The 26,755-nt window shown below is 48.9% G+C and overlaps 2 protein-coding genes across 2 annotated transcripts in view; one reads left to right on the top strand and one right to left on the bottom strand.

Annotated features, from left to right (window-relative positions):
• Positions 1–1,264: 1,264 nt before the first annotated feature.
• Positions 1,265–8,094, bottom strand: tmem183a (transmembrane protein 183A). The gene is made up of 8 exons (XM_064304119.1): positions 7,871–8,094; positions 7,504–7,593; positions 7,166–7,324; positions 6,245–6,404; positions 4,077–4,257; positions 3,662–3,799; positions 3,363–3,500; positions 1,265–2,695 (listed from the first exon to the last, which is right to left on the bottom strand). The coding sequence occupies exons 1-8, from the start codon at positions 7,932–7,934 to the stop codon at positions 2,510–2,512; spliced, it is 1,116 nt and encodes a 371-aa protein (XP_064160189.1). The 5' UTR covers positions 7,935–8,094; the 3' UTR covers positions 1,265–2,509.
• A 1,187-nt stretch (positions 8,095–9,281) lies between these two features.
• The window catches only part of ppfia4 (PTPRF interacting protein alpha 4), a 97,310-nt gene continuing 79,836 nt past the window's right edge, over positions 9,282–26,755 (top strand). The window contains exon 1 of the mRNA XM_064306040.1: positions 9,282–10,423. Within this exon, the coding sequence (XP_064162110.1) occupies positions 10,175–10,423 (249 nt within the window). The 5' untranslated portion in view covers positions 9,282–10,174. The remainder of the gene's footprint in view (positions 10,424–26,755) is intronic.

Raw genomic sequence — 26,755 nt, 5'->3', positions numbered from 1 at the left:
AGTAGGGCACTGAGCTGCTGATTGGGCCACTGTTCAGACTTAACCTGGTCCTCCTCTTGCTTACCTTACAGAAATCACCTCCCATCTGCAGCACTACCACACTGTGCTCCCGCTGGCTAAAGTCGGATGCATTTGCATCCTATGAAACATCCACCTCTCGGAAGTTTGGAATTTGGTGATATTGGATTTTGGAGTCTGAGGCGTTTCATATCCATAGATATACACTTTCCAAAGGCTGCAGTAGATATACCTGTAAGACATGTTCTCTTGGTGTGGACATTCCTTTACTGCACTAGGTTTTCTGTAATGACTGTACACCAGCTGCATTGTCTTCAAACAGTACTATGGATAGGATGCTGCAACTTAACTTGCAAGGCTTTTTTTGCAGTGCAAGGCAGGTTTCATGGAAATTTTATTTTTATGTAACGTTGAAAGGATTCACTCTTGATCAGTGCCATATTCAAAGATATCAAGTGCTAATCGGCTTCCTAAAGATACTCTACACCACTGCTGTCAAGCTAAACTCCCAGGGGGCCGAGGGTCTGAGGGTTTTTGTGGTTTCTTTTCAACCAGCTGCACATTTAAGGCCTTGAGAACAAGGTGTGTGGAGTCCTTAGCCAATCAGTGACCTAAACATATTACTGGCGCAGAGAAAACGTCCATCCAGCGTGTATATCGTTATACATGTACTACAGCACTTGTATCGCTATCTTGATGTTGTAAATGGACTGCATTTATATAGCACTTTTATCCAAAGTGCTTTACAATTGATGCCTCTCATTCGCCAGAGCAGTTAGGGGTTAGGTGTCTTGCTCAAGGACACTTTGACACGCCCAGGGCGGGGTTCGAACCGGCAACCCTCCGACTGCTAGGAAATCGCTCTTACCTCCTGAGCTATGTAGCTCATCATGATGCCTCCTAGTTTGACTTACCATAACTTTCTGACCTATCCTAAGCTTACTGTGTGATCTGGACTTGATGTGTTCATGGCTATGAATAACTGTTACACAATTAGTACCTTATCGGACCTGTGTTTTGCAGTTGTTCCAATGACACATTGTACGTCGCTTTGGACAAAAGCTTTAGCCAAATGTAATGTAAAACCCTGAAAACCAGCAGACACTGTGAACCTCAAGAACTGGAGTTCAGACACTTCTGCTCCTCAGTACACCCCCCAGATTAAGTGCCTATTTCTGTAATAAGTACACCACAAGGGACACATCTGTTCACATAATTACAAAATTAAAACTATGACTAAAAAACATTCAGAGTGGGGAATACTCTTTAATCAGGAGTATAGTGTTTTAAACATAACTTTGGTACACTTTAAACTATCCATAACATCAAGCAGTGAAGGTTATGGACCATTAAGACATTTCCAACTATATTTGACATTTCAGTGCACAAGACATTTGATTTCAGGAGATCCACATCAGTACACAAACAACATAACATAAGTCTATCGCTGATAGACTTCCCATGGGCCTTTGCTTCAGTTTAGTGCCGACGGGCATTTATCAGGTCTGGGTGTTTATTTGAAACACTCCTTATTTGACCCTTTTATTATTTAAAACATGCTGCCTTTCAAAGGAAGTATTTATGGGGCCACATAAAACACACAAAGAACACAGAAACTCAAAATCTCACAAACCAAAAAAAGAAAATGAGAAATCTTTTCTTCAAAACTGTATTATTCCTGTCGATAATGACGAGGCTGTATCATGCGCGATTGATATGGGAACAAACAGGGATGCTTTGTTTACATTTATAATTTGATTAGATCTGGACGACGCTAGCCAAGAACTGCGTAGCGTTTTCACACACAACACAGACGTATAATGCCCATCAAACTGCCCCGCCATGTGGAGGGACGAACGGTTGCCACCACAACGGTTGCCATGGTAAACCAGGGGCTCAATATGGGCACTTCTGCAACAAAGTGCGACCACAGGAATAAAGACATATCTCCACTAATATCCAAAACAAAATAACTAAGCCCAGCCAGGTAACGGCAAAATCTAAATTAAATTGGTCCCGCAGTTAACCTTCATCATTCCCTATGCAATTCAGTCATTCCTGCACCCCTTCCCCCCACACTGACACGTTCAATTCAATATGAATTTGACAGAAAAAGAAAGAGCACGTTTTCAAGATGTTTAAGTGAGCTAACACACTTCCACTGTGGGGAGAGGGAGAGAGAGAGAGAGACACCGGGGAAGGTGACACACAGGCGTGTGAGTGGAGAGAGAGACATGCGCGCGCGCGCACACACACCCACGCACACACACACACACACACACACACATGGGCGTGGCCGAGTCACCCCCACAGAGGGGCAGATCAGGCGCGGCACGGCGGGCAGCACACGCCCACACAAAGCGCCGCTCAGCAGTAAACATCGGCGACGGTGGCGCACGTCCCGCCACGCCTGGGGAGCCCGCGCTGCGGGCCGGGGGCGGGGGCGGGGGTGGGGGCCGGGGGCCGGGGATAATGTGGAGATGGAGGGGGCCTAGGTTTTGGCAGAAGTGGGGTACTGGGGGTGCCACCAGTCTATCAGACGCACGCTGTGGACGGGGTCCAGCACCACCTGCACCCCCGGATCCCCCCGCAAGCTCCGCCCCCTCAGGACGGGGGAGTCCTGGAACGCCAGCCCCACCCGGTGGTGCCGCATGTCCGTACTCACGCTGATGGTGAACTACGGGAAGAGAGAGAGGACACAAAGCATTTTTTAACTTCAAGCTAGATTACAGTCTTGATCGAAGGGGTCCTGACCTAGTACAGAAGAGTAGAAACAAAACACACACACGCACACAGACGCATGCACGCGCACACACAATAATATGTTGTCCATAAGTCATCAAGAGCAGTCTTGTAATAGAAGCTGAGTGCATTTTTAAATTCACCTCGTGAATCAACAGATTTCAGAGCAGCTGATAAATCACTCCGTTCTGCAGGAGCCAGAACGCTTTTATCTCCCTGTAAAGAGAGCCGATCTGGACCTGAGGGAGGAGCTGCTTTCCAGCGAGAGAACGGGAGTCTAAAAGCAGAGGGCAGCTCCTGAGTGGGGAGCATTTCTCTCTAACTTAAGAGATCTGGAGCTGAAGAACAAACATTTTAAACTGAGAGAAATTGCACCGACTGCACTCAGTTACACACTCGCTCTCACACACACACACACACACACTCTCTCTCTCTCACACACACACACACACACCTCTCTCTCTCTCTCACACACACACACACACACACACATGCAATCTCTCTCTCACACACACACACACACACACACACACACACACTCTCTCTCTCTCTCTCTCTCACACACACACACACACACACAGTGCGGTGTGTGCTGTACTGACCCGGCTCAGGGTCATGCCTCCCACAGGTGAAGATAGTGAGGGTGTGACCTGCAGCAGCTCAGCAGGTCGGTTGATGTGCACCGTCTGCTGCAGCTGGAGCCTGTGCTGCCGTTTCAGCTGGGGCTGGAAGAACAGGCGCTGGTGAGCCACCACGCCCGAACCTGAACCACCTGAGCCAACCTGAACCCAACCCAACCCTGACCGATCCCAACCTGAGCCCGGACCCAAACCTGAGCCCCAAACCCTGAACCCTGAACCCCAAACCCTGAACCCCAAACCCCAAACCCTGAGCCCCGAACCCTGAACCCTGAGCCCCGAACCCCAAACCCTGAACCCCAAGCCCAAACCCATACCTGCTTCAGAAACTTGAAGTTGAACTCCCACATTGGACTACTTGGTCGACTTCCAACAATCTTGTTGACCCAGAAGAGTAAACACTAAACAATAAAAACAGATAACTTGATAAATTGTAACAACAAATATCTCATAACTTCCATCTTACTCAGAATTCTGTTTCACACTGTATGAGTATTACTCTGAACAACCACTGCTCCCTGACATCCCTACTCAGCTGTTACAAGTGAACTTTCCATCCTGCATTATAACTTCACACGCAGACATGGTTGTGACAGAGCAGCCTTCTTCATATCCAGGGAAGAAAGGGAATTTAAAACCAAATTTGGCACATTTAGCTTTTTGGCCTCGGGGCTTTACCTTTGAGTTGAGGAGGCAGGTGGGCGTGGCCTCGGGGAGCATGGGGGTTTTGGAGATGCGGGCGCTGAAGGGCTCGTACAGGTGGAAGAGGGAGCGGATCACGCAGGCGCGGAGGCAGCGCATCTTCCCCATGCAGTCGGGCTGCAGGCGGAGGGGCAGGTCCGCATCCAGGCTGTAGTACCTGCAGACGGGGCCAGAGGGGGGCGCTCAAACCTCAGACTCACCCGCCCCACAACTCCTGCCCTGCTCAGAGGCTCTCTACAGGCCGCCCTGGGGCAGCACACCCAGGGCTGGGATTTACCCCGGCTGGGGCATTTAAACCCCAGCTGGGGCATTTAAACGCAGGAAGGCCTCCTGACATGTGACACAGCCCCCGGGTGATTCACAAAAACACCAAAGCACTTCTGTCCGCACTCCAGCGTACCCTCTCACCCCATAGGGGTCCAAAACGACGCCAGATTAAAAAATAGGGTTTTAGGAACTGGGACACAGAGGACGTTGGAGAAACGTTACAGCGCAGACCTCCAGCTAACCTCTGATCTCAGTGCATGATCATGTAAAACCGATCAAGGCGCTGTCGCTCGCTAAAGGACGGCAGCCGGCGAGGGAGAGCCGCAGAATGGCAGTTTGGGGCGCGTCTCGTCTGGGCACCGTGCCACGTGCTATAAAGAGCTGGAGCGCGCCAGGTTAACCAGCTACAGAGCCTCACAAACCCAGCCCTCAGCGTCCCAAACCCAGCCCTCAGCGTCCCAAACCCAGCCCTCAGCGTCCTCAACCCAGCACCTCACGCCTAAACCAGCTACAGAGCCTCCCACAAAACCAGCCCTCAGCTCCCAACGCCCCAGCTCCCAACCGCACGCTACAGAGCCTCCCAAACCAGCCCTCAGCTCCTAGGCCGTCCCAACAGCAACCAGCTACAGAGCCTCCCATCACAAACCCAGCCCTCAGCGTCCTAAGAGCCCAGCTACCCAACACGCTAACCAGCTACAGAGCCTCACAAACCCAGCCCTCAGCGTCCTCAGAGCCCAGCTACCCAACACGCTAACCAGCTACAGAGCCTCCCAAACGCAGCCCTCAGCCTCCCAAACCCAGCCCTCGGCGTCCTAAGAGCCCAGTTACCCAACACGCTAACCGGCTACAGAGCCTCCCAAACCCAGCCCTCAGCTCCTAAGAGCCAGCTACCCAACACGCTACCGCTACGAGCTCCCAACCCAGCCCCACAACGTTCCAAGGCCCAGACTAACCAACAGCTAACCACTACAGAGCTCCACACAAAAAGCCCTTCGTCCTAAAGCCAGACACCCAGAACCTCCTGGTACAGCCTCCATCACAATCCAGCCCTCAGCGTCCAAGAGCCACAGCTACCAACGCCAAACCAGCTACAGAGCCTCCTCCAAACCCAGCCCTCACGTCCTCAGAGCCCAGCTACCCAACACGCTAACCGGCTACAGAGCCTCCCATCACAAACCCGGCCCTCAGCTCCTAAGAGCCCAGCTACCCAACACGCTAACCGGCTACAGAGCCTCCCATCACAAACCCAGCCCTCAGCGTCCTCAGAGCCCAGCTACCCAACACGCTAACCAGCTACAGAGCCTCCCATCACAAACCCAGCCCTCAGCTCCTAAGAGCCCAGCTACCCAACACGCGCTCGGCTGTCACACGTCAGCAACAAGCTGCAACGTTCACACATGTGAAACACTACAGGACTGAACTGAACAGGACTGAACGTTTGCACCATGATAAAGCAGTACTACACACAACAGGGACATTAAATGTTTCTGTGTTTTAAAGCTTCACGACAACCTGGTGCAAAGACTCCCCTGCGGTACAGCCTGGTGCAAAGACTCCACTGCGGTACAGCCTGGTGCAAAGACTCCCCTGCGGTACAGCCTGGTCCAAAGACTCACCTGCGGTACAGCCTGGTCCAAAGACTCCCCTGCGGTACAGCCTGGTGCAGAGACTCACCTGCGGTACAGCCTGGTCCAAAGACTCACCTGCGGTACAGCCTGGTCCAAAGACTCACCTGCGGTACAGCCTGGTCCAAAGACTCACCTGCGGTACAGCCTGGTCCAAAGACTCACCTGCGGTACAGCCTGGTCCAAAGACTCACCTGCGGTACAGCCTGGTCCAAAGACTCACCTGCGGTACAGCCTGGTGCAGAGACTCACCTGCGGTACAGCCTGGTCCAGAATGCAGCAGTGCAGGTGACAGTCCAGGCATTCTTGCAGATCAGAGCGAATGTGCAGATGTCTTCCGGGCGAATGTAAGAGGCCAGGACCAGCCAGATATCCACGGGATACTCCTCTCCATCACAGCAATCGCCATTTTCTGCCGATTCACACACAGCTCTGTTCAAAAACCAGCTCCGACAGTAACACCTTCTCCCATGACCAACCTACAGAAGTCAACTGGAATTCTGCAGTATCAACAGGATATCATGGACATTAGTCTTTCGCCTTCTCTAGTAATAACCATGAGACGCACGACTCAACGCAACGCATTGAAAATTACAGTTTAGTTATTTGGCAGACAAGTATAGTTTGAGTGCCTGAAACATGCATTTCATATGGTAAGCAGGCACCACTATAGCTTGAAGTAGATATGGTTAAAATCAAAATCAAGTGCCATCGTTAAAACATGTGCCGCAAAACCTGCGAAATAAAGGGAGAGAACCGTTATTTTATGATTTTTTAAAAATGGGAACATCGAGGTGTAATCTGAAAAGTCAACCATTTAGACGTTGGCAGAAAAAAAACAGTAAATCTGGGGAAGATTGCTCCACCATCGCAGGATGAAGGCATTGAAGAGCTGTGGCTGCAAGCCGCGCGCCTGCTGGCTACTCGGACAGATGTCGGGAGAGACGCCGGTCGGAGAGGTCTGGTGGGAGTGTATGGTGTAATCACTGATTGAAGACCGGAAGGGGAGGTGACATCCGCAGGTTGATATGCGGGTGTGACTGATTTTAATTGGAGGCGGACAGCCACCGGATGCAGCGAAAAGCTTTCAAAAGCGGCGAGGCACGTGTGAATTTAACAAGGTTGTGCCTTTACCGTTGCCATTCTCCAGCATGACGGTGGCCAGTAACCTACCTTTACGTCTCTTGTTCTTCTTTTTGCGCGACCCCTTGACGCAGTCCTCGGGGTCCGGCTCGTCGCTGCTGTCGCAATTCGCCCCGCTGACACTCGCCACGGACGACAGCACGTCCTGCACCGGGCCGTGGGAGGCCTCCAGTCCGCGCAACAATTTCACTGCAACACGGGCAAACACAACGAGTCCGCGGTTTAAAGGGTAGGTAACGTTAATCGCTGAGTTTGTCCTTTCATCGTTGATGGGATGAGAGTTCTGAATTACTTTTGAAAAAATGAAAAAAAAAAAACCCAGAACTTATTACCTAGCAAAATAAACCAACATCATAAAGATAAATTACCTTCTTTTTCGATAGCATTGGCCACCGCTTTTTTCACCCTGCCAGACTTCACAATGGCTGGGTCTGAATCGGCATAGTCAGCCACAGTAACTAGGGACATGGGCAAGAAGCATCATAAGTAATCAGCAAAATATTCAACGACTGTCAAATAAATCATGAACAGCAAGTTGGCTTCGGATATTTTATTAACAGAAGCAAAGGGTAATAAGTCCAAATGTAATCAGATAACGTAGCTAATGTGTTCAATTTTAATATCTCAAAATACAGCTGGCTTGCAATGTTGGTCACACCCACAGCCTCTGACTAGATTTAGCATTAGCAAGGTTAGCAGTATCCGACGGCCTGGCTAACGCAGCCGTTCGGCTACCTGACTCCGAGCACACGTCCTCGGCCCGGAACTTCAGCCGTTTTCGGTTCCCTTTCTTGGGCATGGTGGCGGCGGTGTTCTGTGACCGCTTATCGTGGCTGCGGCTCCTGCCATGTCTCAAAGACGAGCAGACACGAGTAAAAACGTAAAACGAAGGACAGGTTGAAATAAGTACCTCCTGGATCTTCAGCCATCATGGAACTGACGGGGCAGTTTACGCAACTCACGCGAGACTTCGCATACAGATTACATCATCACAAAAGAGCAGCCGGTCCTTAAAGTGACAGGTACTCGTGGGAAATTCTGGGGACGTTATATGCGTATAATCGGTGGTTCCCAAACAGAAATGTAATTTTGTAATCTGATTATTGCTAATTATTTTAACGTTATGAATTTTAAAAAATAATTTAACGTTAATGATATACAAACTAGTGATACAGTAAATGCTCATTGGTCAAAGATAAATTGCTCAGAGGCACACGCGTGTAAAATACTCAATTTGCGTATCTTTGCTTGCTTCCATTCCCTGCGTTTAACCAACCCCGAGTAATTTTTTTTTTTTACGTCAATCTTTGACAACCAGATAAAAACCACTGATATTTTAAGCTTCTTTCAGCTTCACAGTCCTCCTATGGCTGGCAAGGCTTTGTTTTGATGCAGATTTTAAAATTATCTATGCTATCTGCAGTGAGATCTTTTTGATTAATTTGATTCACGTTCGGTGATGAGACATTGGCATATTTAGCTCAATAGGAATATGTCAAAGTAAGTCATCACCGCGTTTGTTACAACTATACTCTTGTTTAGAATTTTTTATCCACAATGCATGAATGCCTGGGGCCAGAACCTGTTAAAGTGATTAAAACGCTCAAAGTAATATAATTGCCACAATTACAAGCTAGGTTTTGGGAAGACCATCGAGCATGACCGCGCAGGACGCAGTATGGCGTTCTGGTCATTGTTAGGGACGCTCAGTGAATGACCACCGGATGACCGCGGTTGCTCATTGGTCAACCCAAAGTGCTCTTTAAATTGGGGCGTTGAACTCCAGGAGGCTGTGTCAATGGCTCGGTTTAAGTCATAGGCCACGGTTCAGCTATATGTGTTCTCAGCATTGTAAAATGTGCTGGCGCAGCAAAATATTTGTAAATTGAAATTGTAGGCCTTTATAAATATCATAGAAATTTGAATTTCCGGTTTAGCATACTGTAGCCCATCTATCTCTGTTCTCTGGTGGGATAGATAATACGACTGCATTCATGGAATATTCCTCCAATACTATGATGTTGCTCGTCGTCTCACGTGAAAATTCCTCATCTCGTTGCAGCGTTATTTTTTAGGCTTATATTTTCATAATTTATCACTTGTCCCGCCAGGGAGCGCTGCTCATAACGGACCTGGCCACTTCGCTCGCTGCCCAGAATGACTGTGTGTTTTGCGGCCGTGTAAGTGTGTGGTGCTGATGATGAGGAGTTCGGCCGTGCAGTTTGGTCGCTGTTTGTAGAAGCCTTCCAAGACATTCCGTAAATCGCGCGGTGGATATTAAATTCTTTACATGAAGAGATGAATCAGGCGTCGCACTCGCACTGTTTTAAGAAGCCGGCGAGCCCGCCCGTAGGTTATGCGTAAATCGTTCTGTAGATAGCACAGTTGCTCTATTTTCGTAAGCGGTAGCGGCAGCAGCGGCAGAGTGAGATCGTGAGAGAGGGAGGAGCAGTTTGCTGGCTTTGACAGGGGGGAGGATGGCATATGGATTTGGAGAGGATGCCGCAAAAAGCAAGCACCTCACCGTTTCGTTAACAGAAATGTTAATCGCAACTGGTGGGCGTGTTGCTGAAGAACACTAAAATATCCCGTGAAACACCGGCAGTTGGAATATGCCATCGCGTTTGCTAGTGGGCTTGGCCGCGCTCGTCGCTCCTTGACAAGTCAATCATTCGGAATCGGAATTCTGAGTGAAAGAAAGCGAACAACTGGGCGGATGGTTTCAGCTGGGAAGCGCCGGGTGTCATGGAGTTATCAGTGGGGGCAATTATTTAATCTTCATTTTTAAACGGCCCGATATTTACGAGAAATTAATTTCACGAGAAGGGTGACAAATTACTGTACAATAAAATGTACTCTTCAAATGGAAGTTTGTGCTTAAATAACAGTGTCCGTGGCTTCCATGGCGCCTAACGTTTGATTAGTTTTACGCCCACATCTTAAGCAGTAATTAATTGTCTTGCTAGGGATAATTTTACACATTTTGTTTCATATTTAACGAGGCGGTGCATTTCTCCCGGTTAAAGCACCGCTGGCAGAATGATGTGCGAGGTGATGCCGACGATAAACGAAGGGGACTCGGTTAGTCCCCGACGAGGGTCTCAGAACGGTTCCGATTCGGACTCAAATTTCGAACAACTGATGGTTAATATGCTGGACGAAAGAGACAAGCTTCTGGAATCTTTGCGGGAGACCCAGGAAACCTTGATTCAGTCTCAGACGAAGCTGCAAGACGCCCAGCACGAAAGGGACATTCTACAGAGGCAGATTAATTCGGCGCTACCGCAGGTAAGGTGACCCGACTCCTGACCTACACCGTCAAATGAACATCGACGGAGAATGAGATGAAACGAGGTTCTTATCGCGCTTATACTGCTTATCTATCTGTTCGCCTTCTGGGTGATTATGATGCTGGAACCCAAACCATTTGTCCCGGAGAAAAGTTACAATTTTTTATTGAGCTTAAATGGAAGAGTACGTAATATTTTTTTGTCATATTATGGCAGAATTTACCCAATGCTGAAGACTATTCTAAATTTAATTGATAACGTAATTGCAAGGTAGAAACCTGTAGCTCACCGTAACTAAGGTAACGGCAGTCAAAATATGAAAAGGGCGGAGCCAGTTTGTCTGGGAGGCGAAATGTCTATGCTCGCAGGTTTTGGGAAGCACTCATTTTAAACAAATGTCTTTCTCTGGGTAATTGGATGTTTTTATTTTGGTTAATTGAGGGCAAGTTTTGCTATTGTAGTTCGTGTTTGGATTTAACCTGAAGTGCAGTATTTAATCTCCTTCAGGTCTGATTCGATGTAGTAAACTCAGCTCGGTGTTCAGGAGGAGGTAACCCTAGAGCCGGCACTTTCAACTACGATAAAAAACATAAAAAATTCGAATCATTTGGAGTGTAGTCATTTTTAATTGTGTGCGTGGGAATGACTGACCTTGAAAGTCAGTTTACCCCTTAGGGTTTCAACGCTTCTGCAAGCCAAACGGTTCCCTCTGACGGCAGATGTAAGTTCGTGTAATTTAGCAGGACTTAACCAATGTTAAGTACAGTATGAAATTGTATATCCATGTCATCTGATGAAAAATTCATGGTTCTTTATTTTTCTCTGAAGGTATATAATATCATTAGTAAATCTACAGCAACTGTTCATTTTATGGATGCAGATTTTAAAATTCAGGATAAACTTGGTGCAACAGTGAAACGGAGCAGTGTGATACGGTTTCATATCTTTGAAAATGTTGTTATCTGTATGAGCTTGACAGGTTATTCATTACTTTGTGTGTTCAGTTTTAGGAGTCACTGAACCGTTATAGCAATAAATAAATAAATAAATAAAACCGACTAGAAGGAAAAGAGGAACTTCAATGCCCAGCGTAAAATGTGTGTGGGAGTGTGTGTGCACGAGTGTGTGTACGTTCAAGTGCGTATGTGTGTGAGTGAGTGTGTGTGCTAGTGCAAGTGCGTGTGGGTCATTTTGCCCTCTGACTCCTCATAATTACCCTGCTGGAATGCATATTTTGCCAACCCCTCAAGCTGAGGTCCAAATGGTTTGCGCCAGTGAGAAGTGCTGATATTCCGGTATCCATGGAGCCCAGCGTACGCCTGGGCCCGGCTCCACACAGACTGTGTGCTGCTTGTGCCAGCAGAGGAGAGGAAGGAGGGGGAGAAAAAAACACAAAAAAGAACGAATTTGCTTTAGCAAATGGAGATGATGAATGTAATTAATGCGCCGCTCCTCTTATCTCTGTGATGCTGCCGCGGGGCCCTGGTTTCATTTCGAGCCGCGTCTGAGAATGAGAGAGCGATCCGGAAGAGCGCCAGGCCGGGCCGCGCTGGGCTCCCGGGCCTCTGGCTGCGTCCTGATGTCAGCAGGCTGCGCTGGGCCCCCGGGCCTCTGGCCTCGTCCTGATGTCAGCGGGCTGCGCTGGGCCCTCGCGCCTCTGGCCTCGTCCTGATGTCAGCGGGCTCTGTGCCACGCCTGCTCTGGCCTCCGGGCCGGAAGACGCTCTGAAGCCGGGGCTTCAGGTCCCCGTGTGCCGGCGGGTGTCAGTGGAGTGGGGGTGCAGACTGTGGCTCCAGGGGACCAACCCCCCCCCCCCCGAGGCCATGCAGCAGTGTCTACGCCGTGGCGGGCAGCTGGGGGGGCGTGTCGCTGCACGTGGGGGGGTTCAGCTGAAACGCTTGCCTCGTCATCCGCTCGTAACGAACGGGGGGGGGGGTCGGGGAGAGGGGGAGGGGAAGGGGAAGGGGAGGAGAGGGGAGGGGGCTGGACACAGGGCACACGCGTGATCTTTACTCTGCAGGAAGGGAGGATGTGGAAGATGTTTCTGATCTCGCTGCTGCACAATGTTTTTCTTAATAAGAAAATATTAGTTATTGAGTGGCGGGGGCCTGGGGCGGGGGGGGGGCTGGGGCTGGGGGGCGTGCTGGGGCTGGGGGGGTGTAGTGGAGCGTAAGACATGCTGCCTTTCGCTTATTAAAGCCAGCGCTCTGCTCCCTGGAGAGCTCAGACAGAACGGAGAGTGGCAGAACCTCGCTTCAGGGTTCAACAGTAGCCTTAAAAAAGGAATAAAAACAGCCAAGGACATCACCTCCTCCCCAGCACACACCGGCTCTCACTCCCTTAGCATTTTACCCGACTTAAAGCCTGTGGATCATGTGCAGTAAACGTCAAAAAAATAAAAAGTCTAAATCCAAGGCCATTTGTCACCTATACATATGTGTGTGTGCGTGTGTGCGTGTGTGTGAGAGACACTCTCACACAAAGCACCTGAGCGTGCCTGTTATGTTAAATTTAGGATATTCTCCACCTTCTGCTGAACTGTCTCCTCTGGTTGAGGCAGATCTTGTGTCTGTGTCAGCAGCAGTAACACCTCCCTGTCAGTTCAGAGCCTGCACATTATAGGAGACGCGTCTCCTGCTGGTGGCTTGCAATAAGCATTTGTGTTAATGTATGCGCGGCTGATCACATGACCCTGAAATGTGTGTTTTACCCAATCAAAGGGGGGTGGGGGGAATCCCAGGTTTTGAAATGCCAGAGTGAATTTAACTTTGAACATTTTTGTGTTTGTTGTTTTTTTTAAATGCTAGTGTCAGGCATGCAATTAGCCTCCAGAGGGGCGGAGTTCTGAGACATGAATCAGACTCGTTATCTCCCCCAGACTGCGGGCCAAATGGAGCTGTGTGTGTTTGGCTGAGTGCAGATGAGCTCGGTGATGTGTGCCTGCTCTGATCCTTGCTTATGGAGTGTGAGCAGCGACAAACGGTGTATTACAAGTGCAGACTTTTTGTTGTTTCGCTGCATGGTTCGTTTAGTCTCAAGCCAGGAAATCCCCCCCCCCCACATGCACATGCGTGCGCGCGCGCACATGCGCACACACACACACACACACACACAGAAATCTGATGAGCTTGGCTTGCTTTGACCTTTCCTCAGACCCTTTATCTGATGCTGAAATGCGCTTCATTGTCTGGACATGAAACGCTGGTACCTTCCTGCTGTCCCCTACAGTGGACATGGTTGTACCCTCCTGCTGTCCCCTACAGTGGACACAGTGTACCGTTCCGTGGACAGAGATGGAGACCCTGCCTCACAGCCTCTGTTCAGCCTGTGTCTGGGGCCACTGTGGCATCGACAATCCTTCCAGATTTTGGGGGGGGGGGGGGATGGGGGCAGGGGGTGTGCAATACCTGCTTCCAAATCCCCCTGGAAGAGCCTGTCGGTGTGTGTAACATGGCCCCTGGAGAGCAGCAGCTCTGAACCTGCATGGCCCCTGAACTTCTCCGCCTCTACAGGGATTCGAACCCAGCGGGGGGAGAACGAGAGCAAACGCTCCATCACCTCCCCTTCCTGCTGTCCTCCATCTTATTTAAAATCACCCCAAAAAACTGCCCCTGAGAAGCAGGGGTAAATCACCCCAAAAAACTGCCCCTGGGAAGCAGGGGTAAATCACCCCAAAAAACTGCCCCTGGGAAGCAGGGGTAAATCACCCCAAAAAACTGCCCCTGGGAAGCAGGGGTAAATCACCCCAAAAAACTGCCCCTGGGAAGCAGGGGTAAATCACCCCAAAAAACTGCCCTGAAGCGGAATCACCAAACTGCCCTGGGAAGCAGGGGTAAATCACCCAAAATGCCCTGGGAACAGGTAAATCCCAAAACTGCCCTGGGAAGCAGGGGTAATCCCCAAAACTGCCCTGGAAGCGGTACCCACTGCCTGAACAGAATGCCCCGGCCGAACGCGCCTGCCCTGTTAGAACACAGCGGGGGGGTAATCTCCCGTTAAATCTCCCGTTAAATCTCCCGCTCTGAGTAATGGAACTGGGCAGAACGGTCTCATTAGGTCCGTGTTCAGGAGCGGTTTTTCGGGCGTTGATCTGTGCGGACGTGGGGAGCGAGCTTTTCATGACGGGGGCGCACGGTGGAGTCGTTCGCCCGGCGGTCCGACCCGCAGCGTTTTCCTGCTGATCCCGGAACGCCGCCGGAACGTTGCCGGGAGATTGGATAACCGGGGGGGGGGGCGTTTCCTGGGGTCCCCTGCAGCTGAGATGGGGGCATCGTTTAAACACAAACTGACCCCCCCACCCAGGCAGCCCTGTGCTGGAAAAATACTCAAACCTCATTGGGCTAATGTTATTCCACTGATAGGAGAGTGAATTTCATCTCCTCAGAGAGAAAGGGACTATAGATGTGTATTTTTAAACTGCCTGCTGTAAATGTTGGCACAGATAAGAAAGCTCTGCTAAAAGGAATTTTACAGTACAAAGAAGCTCAATGACGATGACGTCATCTCCGATTTTACGGGAGTAATACTCTCCGTTTAGAAACAGACGATCATGAAGGCTCCTCTCTCCTCTCCAGGGGTCAGCCTCTGCTGTTGCGTCGAACGGTGTTCAGTATCACTGCTACTGAAAAATCATCTGTGTTGCGGTGTGTGGGAGGAGAATGAGACGAAGCAGTAACGAAGGCGTTTATTGGCTGGCTTCTCGGCTCACGGCGATGCGGTATGGTACGAGCGCCGCCATTGGCTGTCAGAGGGAGCGTTTGGAGAGAGGTCATCTGGATTCTCGGTGAGATTCCTCGGGGGGAAGATGGAGCCCCAGCGGTTATCTCAGGCCCGGGAGAAGTCACGACTACAGAGCCTGACAGGACGCAGAATTGCGCTGGTGTCTCTCTTTCTCTTTCTCTCTCTTTCTCTTTCTCTCACGCTCTCTCTCTCTCATGCTCTGGCTCTCTTGCTCGCTCTCTCTCGCTCGCTCGCTCTCTTTATACAAGTGCCCATTCCTTCTCAGTAATTTTAGAACGAAGTGCTCGCATGTTGAAGTGACACTTCACTGAAAGAGGAAGTTGGGAGAAGGTCGACCTCCACGTTGAAGGACTGCGCTCCTTTCCGTATTCTTCTGCAATATTCACTAAATGCAGTTCCATTGCACTATTTTTAGGGTTGATTTTAATATGCTTTTAATATGCGTAAAATCTCGTTCAGAAAGTGATTTAATGCACGGGTGGGAAAGTGACTCACGATTCATTCATCCAAAAATATGAGCAGCTATTGGAACAGATCCTGGTGGCTTAATGTGTCTAAAATGCAATCGGAGTTGTTTTACTTTAATATTTTTTTATACTCTAATTTTAACTGGAGGAAGTTCAGTCGCATACAAATGCGATTATATTGTGCAGTGGATAGCAAAGGACAGTTCAGTGAGTATTTATTTGCAATCACTGGTATTTGTTTTATTGTTTTTGGTATTTCAAAGAGATTTTAAAGGTGAACCCCCCCCCACTGGATCTACCATTAATTCACCACCACCGTCCTTTTTTAGGTCTTAGTCTTGGTCTCCAATTATTCTTTTAATTGTCAGACTCTTACTCATTCTGGTGCACTACTGTATTTAACTCTAGTTCATTTGGTTACAAAACCATCTGATGTTCCCTGGAGTGCATTTGTTTATTTATTCATTTATTTTATTTCAGTCACCTTCTGTGCGATGTTTTTAAAACGCTTGTCAGAATGTCAGCCGGATATTAGTGGTTTGGGTGAAAGGGGTTGTTTTCGCTGCTTCTGTAATGACCGGTTCAGCCTCAGGGTTTAAATAAAAACGGGGAATTTCTCCGCCCCCCGCCCTCTTAGCCCCCCCACCCCCACAGAGTGAAGTGACATCGGAGGTTAGGGAGGAGGAAATGCGGAACGATGTGTTGCCGAATCTACTAGACCAACAGGCATCTCAGAACCGTGCCATGGGGATAAAAATACTGGCATCCCCATGAAGCATAATCCTCACCAAACCAGCCTCCTGTGATAATCCCATTTGAACCAGTCTCATGTGTGATAATCCCCACCAAACTGGTCTCGTGCCGTAATCCCAACCAAACCAGCCTCATGTGCGATTATCCAAACCAAACCAGCCTTGCGTTGGATAATCTGCTCTAGAACAGTCATATGTATCGTCTTGTGCCCAAGAGTGAGCGTGCACGTGCATGTCCGTGTGTGCATGCACACGTATGTGCGTGCGTGCTTGTGTGTACGTCTGCGCACATATGTGCGTGTGTGTGTGCAGGTATATGCGTGTGCGTGTGTGTGTGTGTGTGTGTGTGTGTGCATGCGTGTGTGTATGTCTGCGCACATATGTGCGTGTGTGTGTGCAGGTATATGTGTGTGCGTGTGTGTGTGTGTGTGTGTGTGTGTGCATGCATGCGTGCCTGTGTGGCATTGGCTGCCAGCCCTTGCAGCTGTGCATGTCTGAAACCCGAGTCTCCCATCTCCCATCTTGTCTGCGGCAGCTTCTGTTCGGTCAGAACCGGCCCTTTTGGACGCTCTTCACCAACTGCGCCCTTAAGTGAGGAGCGGCCACATTCTCCACATGCAGGCTATTTATACTGCTGCGTATTTACCGGCGAAACTCTGGCTTTCTGCCTTGCTGAGGGGTACATTACTACAGCCACAGCGCCCCCAACTGGCCAGCCCAGCCCAGTGCCCTGACCATCATGCTACACCACACAAGCAGCCTCATACAGTCAGGCAGTTCAGTATATTTGACATGTGCTCATTCATACCGAGAGACTGCTTACTGGTAAACCCTGAAGGCAAGCACACATGAGCCTGTCTTGTCACGGTTACAGAAGTCTGCCGGTCTGGTTGTTTCGGAAACGTGATGAATCTGTCTCATCCACTGGGTTGGATTAGGGATCCATATGCTGTGCAGCGGGATCTGCCAATGTTTCCGCCTATAACCTGGATGCAGTGGAGCTTCTCTGGGCTCCTACAAAATGAGTACACTGGTCCAGTGGTCTTGTGCTGGAGCGTGATTCAGTGTTCATGGTCCTGAAGCTCTATGCTGGAGCGTGATATCAGGTTCCTGTTCCCGAATCTTTGTGCTTGTTTGTGATTCAGTGCTGCGGCCCCCTGCCTCCTCCTCCACAGTGACGGATGGGATAATCAGCCGCTGTTATCCTCAGCCTAGCCAGTTCATCACAGGGGCGTGGTTTTGTCGAGCACCCGAAAGTGTGTTTTTGTCTTTTGTCTTGTGGGTTATTTTTTCTGCTGTTTGGCTCTGAACATTCCCCCCAGAGCATTCCTGTTTACCTGTTTAATTTGTTTAAAGTATATAATGTACGTAAAATGTCTTGTACACATGATCTATTTCTGACCTGCTTTGAGGTGCAGCAGCACTGTTCTTGCTTACCCACTGCACCATATTCATCCTCTATGCCAGATTGAGTGGAAGATTGAAAATAAGTCATTTTTGATTAACGCCACAGCACTTCTGCGCATTTCAATTTGCAAAGGCAAGAGGAAACAATTTGAGCCAATGATGACATTTTTTCTTCTTCTCGGAAATGGCATCCAAAGACAGCCGAGCCTGAGCGTTAATAAACCTGGGAGATTTAGCGCTCTCTGATCTTCGCTCTGGCAGCTCCTGCTTAACGCAATTTATTCATCAATATGGGCAGGAATTTCTTATTGCGGGGACCACGTGTTTGTGAATGTTCAAATTTGCACTCTAGTGTCATGAATGTCCATTTAACACCTTCGACTGGCTTCCTGTGCTGGAAAATTCTCTGTACATTTCAGGCGGCCATGCTGTGCCTGTGCAGTACCATAGAGGGCTTTGTGCATGGAATGCAAGCATGGCCTACTCTTATTCTGATAGCACAGGTGCCATAGCACCATGTAGGAGCTCCAGAAAGACTCTTATTCTGATAGCACAGGTGCCATAGCACCATGTGGCAGCTCCAGAAGGACTCTTATTCTGATAGCACAGGTGCCATATCACCATGTAGGAGCTCCAGAAGGACTCTTATTCTGATAGCACAGGTGCCATAGCACCATGTAGGAGCTCCAGAAGGGCTCCTATTTTGGTAGCACAGGTCCTGCACTGGTTTGACCAGTTGTTTGGTGTTTCAGTTTCTGGCTGTGCTGACTTTGCTGAAAATAAAGAGAAATACCTTCCTGCAATGTATAGTTCTGTTTACTAAACCCCACACAGGCTCAGAAATGGCCTCTTGTCTCCTGTCTCCTTTGACCTTTATGACAGCAGTGTGACGCACAGGTGGGTTGGTGTGAAATGTGGGCGGGGTTGGTGTGGAATGTGGGCGGGGTTGGTGTGGAATGTGGGGCGGGTTGATGTGGAATGTGGGCGGGTCAGTGTGAAATGTGGGCGGGGCTGCAGTGAAGCACACGAACAGTGTCCTCCGTGTGGGCGTGTGTGTGTCTGTTTGCACAAGTGTGTGGGTGCGTGTGTGTGGGGGGAGACATGCACGTGTGTGTGAGTGTGTGCGTTTGCACGTGTTTGTGCATGCAAGTGTGCGTGTGTGTGTCAGATCGTGACACGCAGAAATAAGCTGTCCTTTTTAATGCCTGCTTGTATCACATTCCTCTCTAGGCAGACTCGACACCCTCATTAATAAGTGAAAAGGCCATTAGCAGACACATTAGACAGGACGTCCTGCCCACTGCTAAACCCGTCCTGCTGGACTCTTCTGTGAGGGGAACTGGGAACAGGTCAGGCTCTTCTGTCTGGAGGTTCTGAAATACGAGTTAAATATAAGGAGAATGCGTCTCGTGAAGATCATGAAGTATTCTTCTGCCATCCGTCGCTGTTTTCTCATGGCTTAGTTTCCCTGCGTGGAGGGTTTGATGCTGTGGGGGGGATTAGCCTCTCTAAGCCCCTGGTCTTGCGTTGGAAAGCAGGCCTGGTTGTAACGATGTGATGCCTGCAGTCAGCACACGGATGCAGCTGCAGGTCACCAAGACGCTACAGAACTTTTAGCGCTGGAGACGAGGAGAACGGCTGATCATTTCACAGGCACAAAAAGATCAAATCAACTCCTTGGGCTGAGCAGAAACGGCATTCTCTGCTGTAAGCCGGTGTGACTCTTCTGTTTATAGCGACAAAATGTGTCAGTTATCTCACAAAAGACGAATCGCAGACCCTGAAAACGCCAGAGGATAAACATTTGGAAGCACTGAGAGAGATCAGCTCATATGGGACATGGGCCTGAATTATCAGTGAGAAATTGGAGATGGTTTGTTATTTCAGAACCTCATCCAAACTGGCCCAAATGTGGCATCATTTCCTGTGAAAATCCTTTTTTATATTTTGGCTGCAAAGTTCTAATTGGGCCTTGGAGACAGAGCAGACCTATCATAACGCTTACAGACAAGCATTCAAAAGTACGCAGTGTTACTTTCACCATAAACCATGTGAAACTCTCCCTTTCTGCCAGAATTCACTTACCCTATCATAGACTTGTGAGGTCATCTTGTTGAGGTTTGTGCTCCCTCTTTTTTTATTATTTCTCTGATGTTTTAATTTTTTATTATGTTTTATTATTTTTGGATGTAAGAGGCAGGCTGCACTTGACACCAGTGTGTAGGAATGTTCTGGAGTAACGGCTCTTGGCTCCTGCTCGCCCTTTTTTTCCTGGTTGCCGTACGGCGTCTGAATGCTAATGGAATATTAGCGTAAGCGCTGCGGCCCAGCGTCCGCTGTCTTACCCCCAGCGGGTCCGCCTGGCCATCTGTCGCACGGATAGCACCGAGCGCCAAGAATCAGAATCAGAGTCAGAGAGATGCAGACACAGAGAGTCAGAGTCTCACAGAGAGTCAGAGTCTCACAGAGAGTCAGAGTCTCACAGAGAGTCCGAGTCTCACAGAGAGTCCGAGTCAGAGTCTCCCAGAGAGTCAGAGTCTCCCAGAGAGTCAGTCAGAGTCTCCCAGAGAGTCAGTCAGAGTCTCCCAGAGAGTCAGTCAGAGTCTCCCAGAGAGTCAGAGTCTCCCAGAGAGTCAGTCAGAGTCTCACAGAGAGTCCGAGTCAGAGTCTCCCAGAGAGTCCGAGTCTCCCAGAGAGTCCGAGTCTCCCAGAGAGTCCGAGTCTCCCAGAGAGTCCGAGTCTCCCAGAGAGTCAGAGTCTCCCAGAGAGTCAGAGTCTCACAGAGAGTCCGAGTCCGAGTCTCCCAGAGAGTCAGAGTCTCCCAGAGAGTCAGAGTCTCCCAGAGAGTCAGAGTCTCCCAGAGAGTCAGTCAGAGTCTCACAGAGAGTCCGAGTCAGAGTCTCCCAGAGAGTCAGAGTCTCCCAGAGAGTCAGAGTCTCCCAGAGAGTCAGAGTCTCACAGAGAGTCCGAGTCCGAGTCTCACAGAGAGTCCGAGTCTGAGTCTCACAGAGAGTCTGAGTCTCACAGAGAGTCAGAGTGAGGTTTCAGTTTCCTGCATTGTTCAGTGCTTTCTGATGGCGTAACCGTAAAATGCTTGATTGATTGGTTGATTGACTTCTCTATGGAGCAGTTGTCCTGGGTAATTCCCTGTTTAATTTCCCAGCTGCTTGATGCAGACCCACGAGCTGAGCTCCTGAGCAGGGCTAAGCTAGGCTAAGCTAGCAGGAGCTGAGGGAGGCTCTGGAGCTGGTGTGTTACCTGCCGCCGTTTCAAACTGTCTCTGAGAATATGCCAGGTGAGCTGCAGGTGAGCTGCAGGTGAGAGGAGCTGAAGAGGGAAGCAATCAAGAAGCCGTGCAGTCTTCTGGAGAAATCGTATTTCTTATTTTTGATTGCTAGCATACCGATAGACTTTGCTCAAAACGCTCTTATTTCTCTGCTGCATATGACCCCAGCCCTAGCACTAGCCCTAGCGCCAGCCCAGACGGCGTGAGAGAAGTGGCTTCTGCGGTTTCTGAAAGGGCTGAGTGAACTCCAGCGTGCCGTAAATAAATTGCCTCTAAGCTGATGTTCGGTTTAGCCTGAATGACGGAGGTGTTTATCTGGCCACTCAGGCAAATGGAGAATTTAAATGCTGTCTATGCAGGGTAGGCAGAGGTGGCTTATACCACACAGTGGCCATGGAAAACCTTCAAGCAAATGGTGGCTTTGCAATACTTTATTAAAGCCGTTTTATGTCAGAAAGCATTTTGCAAAGTCTATTCTCAATAATCTTTCAAATAATCTCTTCTTTTATGGATGGGTTTCCTGTTTCCTTACGGATGGGTTTCCTGTTCCTGTTTCCTCACGGATGGGTTTCCTGTTTCCTTACAGAGGGGTTTCCTGTTTCCTCACGGATGGGTTTCCTGTTTGCTTGCAGAACTGCTCTGTCTCTGTCTGGTTTGGGCTTCATGCCGGCTGCTAGTATTCGGCCAGATTCTGTAGTTGTGGTTCACTGTCTTCCTGGCGTTGGGAGAGGGAGAGGGAGACCAATGAGGAAGAACGGCATCACCTGTCCTGATGGGCTGTTTGTCATCCTGACAGGAGCTCGGTCCTACATAAAATATTACGGAACAGAAACTCATTAATTGGCTTCATTTATGTCATCCACCAGGTAGAATCATATTTAGCAGGGGAGGCTAAATTGCTTTGACCCAGACGGGGTAACATGCAGGTGATTTATGGCTAGCTGGCCAGCCATGTCATTTTTTATACGTTTCCAATAATGTGGGCAGAAGGGAGAGAACGTGACGCTCTGCGGTTTGCTATTAGCATAGCGTAGCGTGGCTAACTGGAAGACAAAGGGTTAATACCCCGAGCCCGAATACGCTGCTCATTATGTGGAAGGTGGTGGCTGTGTTAAGCTGCTCCCCAAGGCTGCTGTCAAACGGCAGATAAATGGGATGTTTGTGCTGTGGCTGCTAAGGGTTCTCATAAATGGGAAATATCGATTGGCGGGGAAGTGTAAACACTCTTTACTTGGCAAAGTGTTCCGGTGTTTTTGACGTACGGCGTTCTCTGTCTGTACGGCTGTGACACCGCGCTGGAACTTCACCTGGGTCCATTCACACCCGCTCCAGCACCGGCTATGGGGCAGATAGTAAATCACTTTACAATTTACAGTCTGGCAATCTGGCGATCGTTTCCGGTCAAAGTGACTTGCAAAAGGGCTGCTGAGCAAACGGCACGAGAGCCAGGAGAGGTGTAGTTACATTCGCTTCCAGGAGAGGTGTAGTTACATTCGCTTCCAGGAGAGGTGTAGTTACAGTCGCTTCCAGGAGAGGTGTAGTTAGTCGCTTTCAGGAGAGGTGTAGTTACAGTCGCTTTCAGGAGAGGTGTAGTTACAGTCGCGTAACGTGCCTCTCCAGGAGAGGTGTAGTTACAGTGGCGTAAAGTGCCTCTCCAGGAGAGGTGTAGTTACAGTGGCGTAAAGTGCCTCTCCAGGAGAGGTGTAGTTACAGTGGCGTAAGTGCCTCCAGGGAGGTGTAGTTACAGTGGCGTAAAGTGCCTCTCCAGGAGAGGTGTAGTTACAGTGGCGTAAGTGCCTCTCCAGGAGAGGTGTAGTTACAGTGGCGTAAAGTGCCTCTCCAGGAGAGGTGTAGTTACAGTGGCGTAAAGTGCCTCTCCAGGAGAGGTGTAGTTACAGTGGCGTAAAGTGCCTCTCCAGGAGAGGTGTAGTTACAGTGGCGTAAAGTGCCTCTCCAGGAGAGGTGTAGTTACAGTGGCGTAACTTGCCTCTCCAGGAGAGGTGTAGTTACAGTCGCGTAACGTGCCTCTCCAGGAGAAGTGTAGTTCCAGTCGCCTAAAGTGCCTCTCCAGGTGCGTGACTGAAGATGAAAGGACAGAAGCGTTTGTTTTTTTGTTTTTGTTTTTTTTTATATAGAAACATGGAGGTTTAGTCTGAAAAGGGGGTGTGTTTAGATGCAGAATCCCGCCAGTGAATTTGACTTCCTGACTGACTGGGCGATCTCCAGGGCAACGGAACACAGAGATGGTGGCTTGGTGTTGATTGGGTCTGGGAGGGGCTGGGAGGGGGTGCAGAACCTGTCCCACTGAACTGCAGCAGTCTCTGCCTCTGTGTTACCACGTTTAAATGGGATCCTGTTTGCTCCTAAATCCTGTGCAAAGCGGGTGGAGCTGAATGCCCTGCATGTGTGTGCTGGGCGGCAGTGTGGTATAATGGGTAAGGAACTGGTCTTGTAACCTAAAAGGTCACCGGTTCAATTCAACACCCGGTAGGACACTGCCGTTGTGCCCTTGAGCAAGGTCCTTAATCTGCATTGCTTCAGTATATATCCAGCTGTACAAATGGATGCAGTGTAAATGCGATGTAAGTTGTGTAAGTCGCTCTGGATAAGAGCATCTGCTAAATGCCTGTAATGTAATGTAATGTGTGTACTGATGGGAGGGGGACACCTGCCCCCCCCCCCCCCTCAGTCTGCCGCCGCTCCTGCTAGCTGCTGAGCCGGCTCAGTGCACTGATTAAGTGATGGTGCTGCACTGGATCTCCACAGATCTCTTCATTAAACCCCGGGGGTAATTACTCACCTGCCTGCTTACCCTGCCACTGCAGAGGCCTCTGCTTCAGATTCAAGGCACAGATTCTCACTGCTTAACAGTTGTGACTGGGGCCTAGCGCTCCCTCTTGCTGTTTGATTTATTTTTGGGTTGGCTACAGGTGTAACCGCCCTGTCAAAAAAAAAAAAAAAAGAATGATCTCCTGTTTAGCACTCTGAAGCATCCGTACTGAATTCGGGAAGCGGGTCGTAAATGAGAGAGATTACAAACACTTGGCGCTTCGATTTTTACAAGCTTTATTATTGAATTTCATATTATTTTTAAATGCAGTCGACAAACAGAACTTGTCCTCTAATTTGCTTCTCGCTGCGTCTGTGGTGACCTCACCTCTCTACAGTGCATCACTTTCACAGCCAGAATGCTGCTTTGCTCACGTCTTCCCTTTGTAATGTTAAAAATGTTTTTATTAATTTACAGTTCATAACTGTTGGTCCCCAGACACGTCCAGACACCACCAACCTGCTAAAAAAGCTGGTTATTTTAGGTAAGAATTATCCAAATTAATTCAAGACACGTTTTTTTCAAACATTGTCTCTATTAGGGTTATAGATGCAACACTGCCATTGGGATTAAAATCTCTGTGGCTGCAAACTCTAGTTAGATTATTTACTTGGCCGGTTTCCATAGCCAAGGCAAGTACATCCCAGACAATCGGAAAGCCCCCCTTTAGATGGATTCATACTGGGACAGCAGGGGCGTAATATTGCTCCTTAATTATGAATGCAAGTGTGGTGGCAGGATTTGAACCTGTGACCCCAAACCGGCCCTGAGTCCATACTGCTGCCCACTGCATGCACATCGTCTTCCGTAGTATTCTGCTGAGAAGCAGTAATGTATGATTTTGTAGTCCAGTTTCTTATGGAAGCCTGGTCCTATAAGTGTTCTCCATTGTTTGTTCATGGTTCTTACATTTTTTTTTTTTTTTTTTTACATTCTTTTGAATGTGACCATTTAAATTAATTTGATTCTGTTCCGTTAGTAATGAGTTTTTTTTTATATTTGCTATATGACACTAAACAGCTGTGATTTATGGCTGAATGTGGTCACTTCCTCCAGGCACAGCCAGTCAGGGAGACGTGACCGTTTGCTGCAGAGTACGGATGTGACAGGCCTGATGTCACGGGAGTACGGATGTGACAGGCCTGATGTCACGGGAGTACGGATGTGACAGGCCTGATGTCACGGGAGAGATGAAGCATTTGAAGTTTCAGTAAATCCTCTCAGCGCCCGCCCGCTGTAGACAGCAGTTTCTATTCTGGCCTCCAGCGCGGATGGAGCACGGAGATGGACGGGGGCTTAGCGCTGGAATGGTCCGGCTTTCTCCCCCAAACCCATTTTATACGGTTTTTATTGGTCAGACATTTTAAAGGAATTCTATAGATTAAAGTTGTGTTTGGAGCTGTGTGCTCTCCATAAGGAAACACTTCTGAGGTGTTTCTTGGGAGGGAGGGGGTGGAGGATGGGGCTTGTGAAACGGACTCAATCACTGTACCGCACTGGTATATGAGCGACTGAGCTAGGCTACTTGCTCTTCTGTTTTTGTCATTGTTGTGTGAAACCATTATAATTTGGGAGAAGGTAGATGTGAAGGTCTTTTATAAGTCCAGCTGTTTGAATTATCTGTTAGTCTACAGATAAGAATGCATGCCTTTTCAAACATGCAGCTTTTAAGTGTGAAATATTTACTCTCTTGCGATGGTGTGTTTTACGCCTGACCCAAGAACACCACCGTCGGTGATGTCATTAGAAGGGAAGTGATGGAATAATTGTACCGTGGAACCTGAGATCACTGCCGTCCTTAGAAGGAATCAGGAAGGCTGGGCTTGCTCTCCATCTGCCCTGCGACAGCTTCCGAAGATGAGCTCCAGGAATTCTGTGCGTTATTCGAGCGCTGTGTGTGTGCATCGCTGAATTTCAGGGTTAAATAACCGCTCACATAATGTTTGACGAGGTTAACGGTGATGAATGTGAAGCAGGCTGGCTGCAGGGAGAGGAATGTTCTTTTGACGCAAGTTCAGACGGAGAGGATCAGGTACTCCTGTGAAACAGCCTGGTCCTAACTCGCAAATCAATGGAGCAGCGAGTCTGTTAATGTGGTTCGGGCCGATCGCCTTCTGCTACACGCTGTGGGTCATTGACTGAGTCAAGAGGCTCTATTTCTAAATGCCTTTAAGATATAATAACCCATGAAAAACATTCCATGGCTTACAAGCAAGTATATGACCACGTTAGTGGAAAGCGGCAAAAATATTAATGCACAATGAACAGCAAATGTCTGTAAGGTTTTTTTTAATGCTCATTATCTATAAGCACAGTTTAATATGTACTGATATCTGATTGGTGTCTGATATTTCAATAGATATTTTCTATTAATTAAAGTATAATATAAATGACACATACGTAGGTTTTGCTCACCTTTACAAAAGTAGGCACCCAAATGAAATTCTTCATTACTTTCCGCCGCTATTTTGGAAAGACTATTTCAGGCCCCTCCTCCCTCTGTGACATCCTCTGTTCATCCAGGGCAAGCTGACTGGCGCAGAATGCACCTCTGCAATGTACAGCGCGTGTGGTCACCGAGTTCCTTCAGCGCGTGCGTCTCTTTCACCGGGCGGTCAGCATTCGGAGTCAATACCGCGCGTGACGCAACAACTGAGCCGTTGCTTTCATTCCCGCGTCAGTTTGATTGATGCTTTTTTTATTTCAGTCCTGCGCCGCGGCTGAGTTCATTCAGTGCGTTACTGCCGCGTGTTTTTCCATGCGTCGAGACGACTTTATAACACGGCAGCTGTAGGTACTCCGGTCTATTTATTGGCCCGATGCAAGCAATCACTTAATTCTTACAATG

The sequence above is a fragment of the Anguilla rostrata genome, chromosome 13 (genome assembly GCF_018555375.3).
Source record: "Anguilla rostrata isolate EN2019 chromosome 13, ASM1855537v3, whole genome shotgun sequence".
Lineage (NCBI taxonomy): Eukaryota > Metazoa > Chordata > Actinopteri > Anguilliformes > Anguillidae > Anguilla > Anguilla rostrata.
This window is presented reverse-complemented; position numbering and strand designations above follow the sequence as displayed.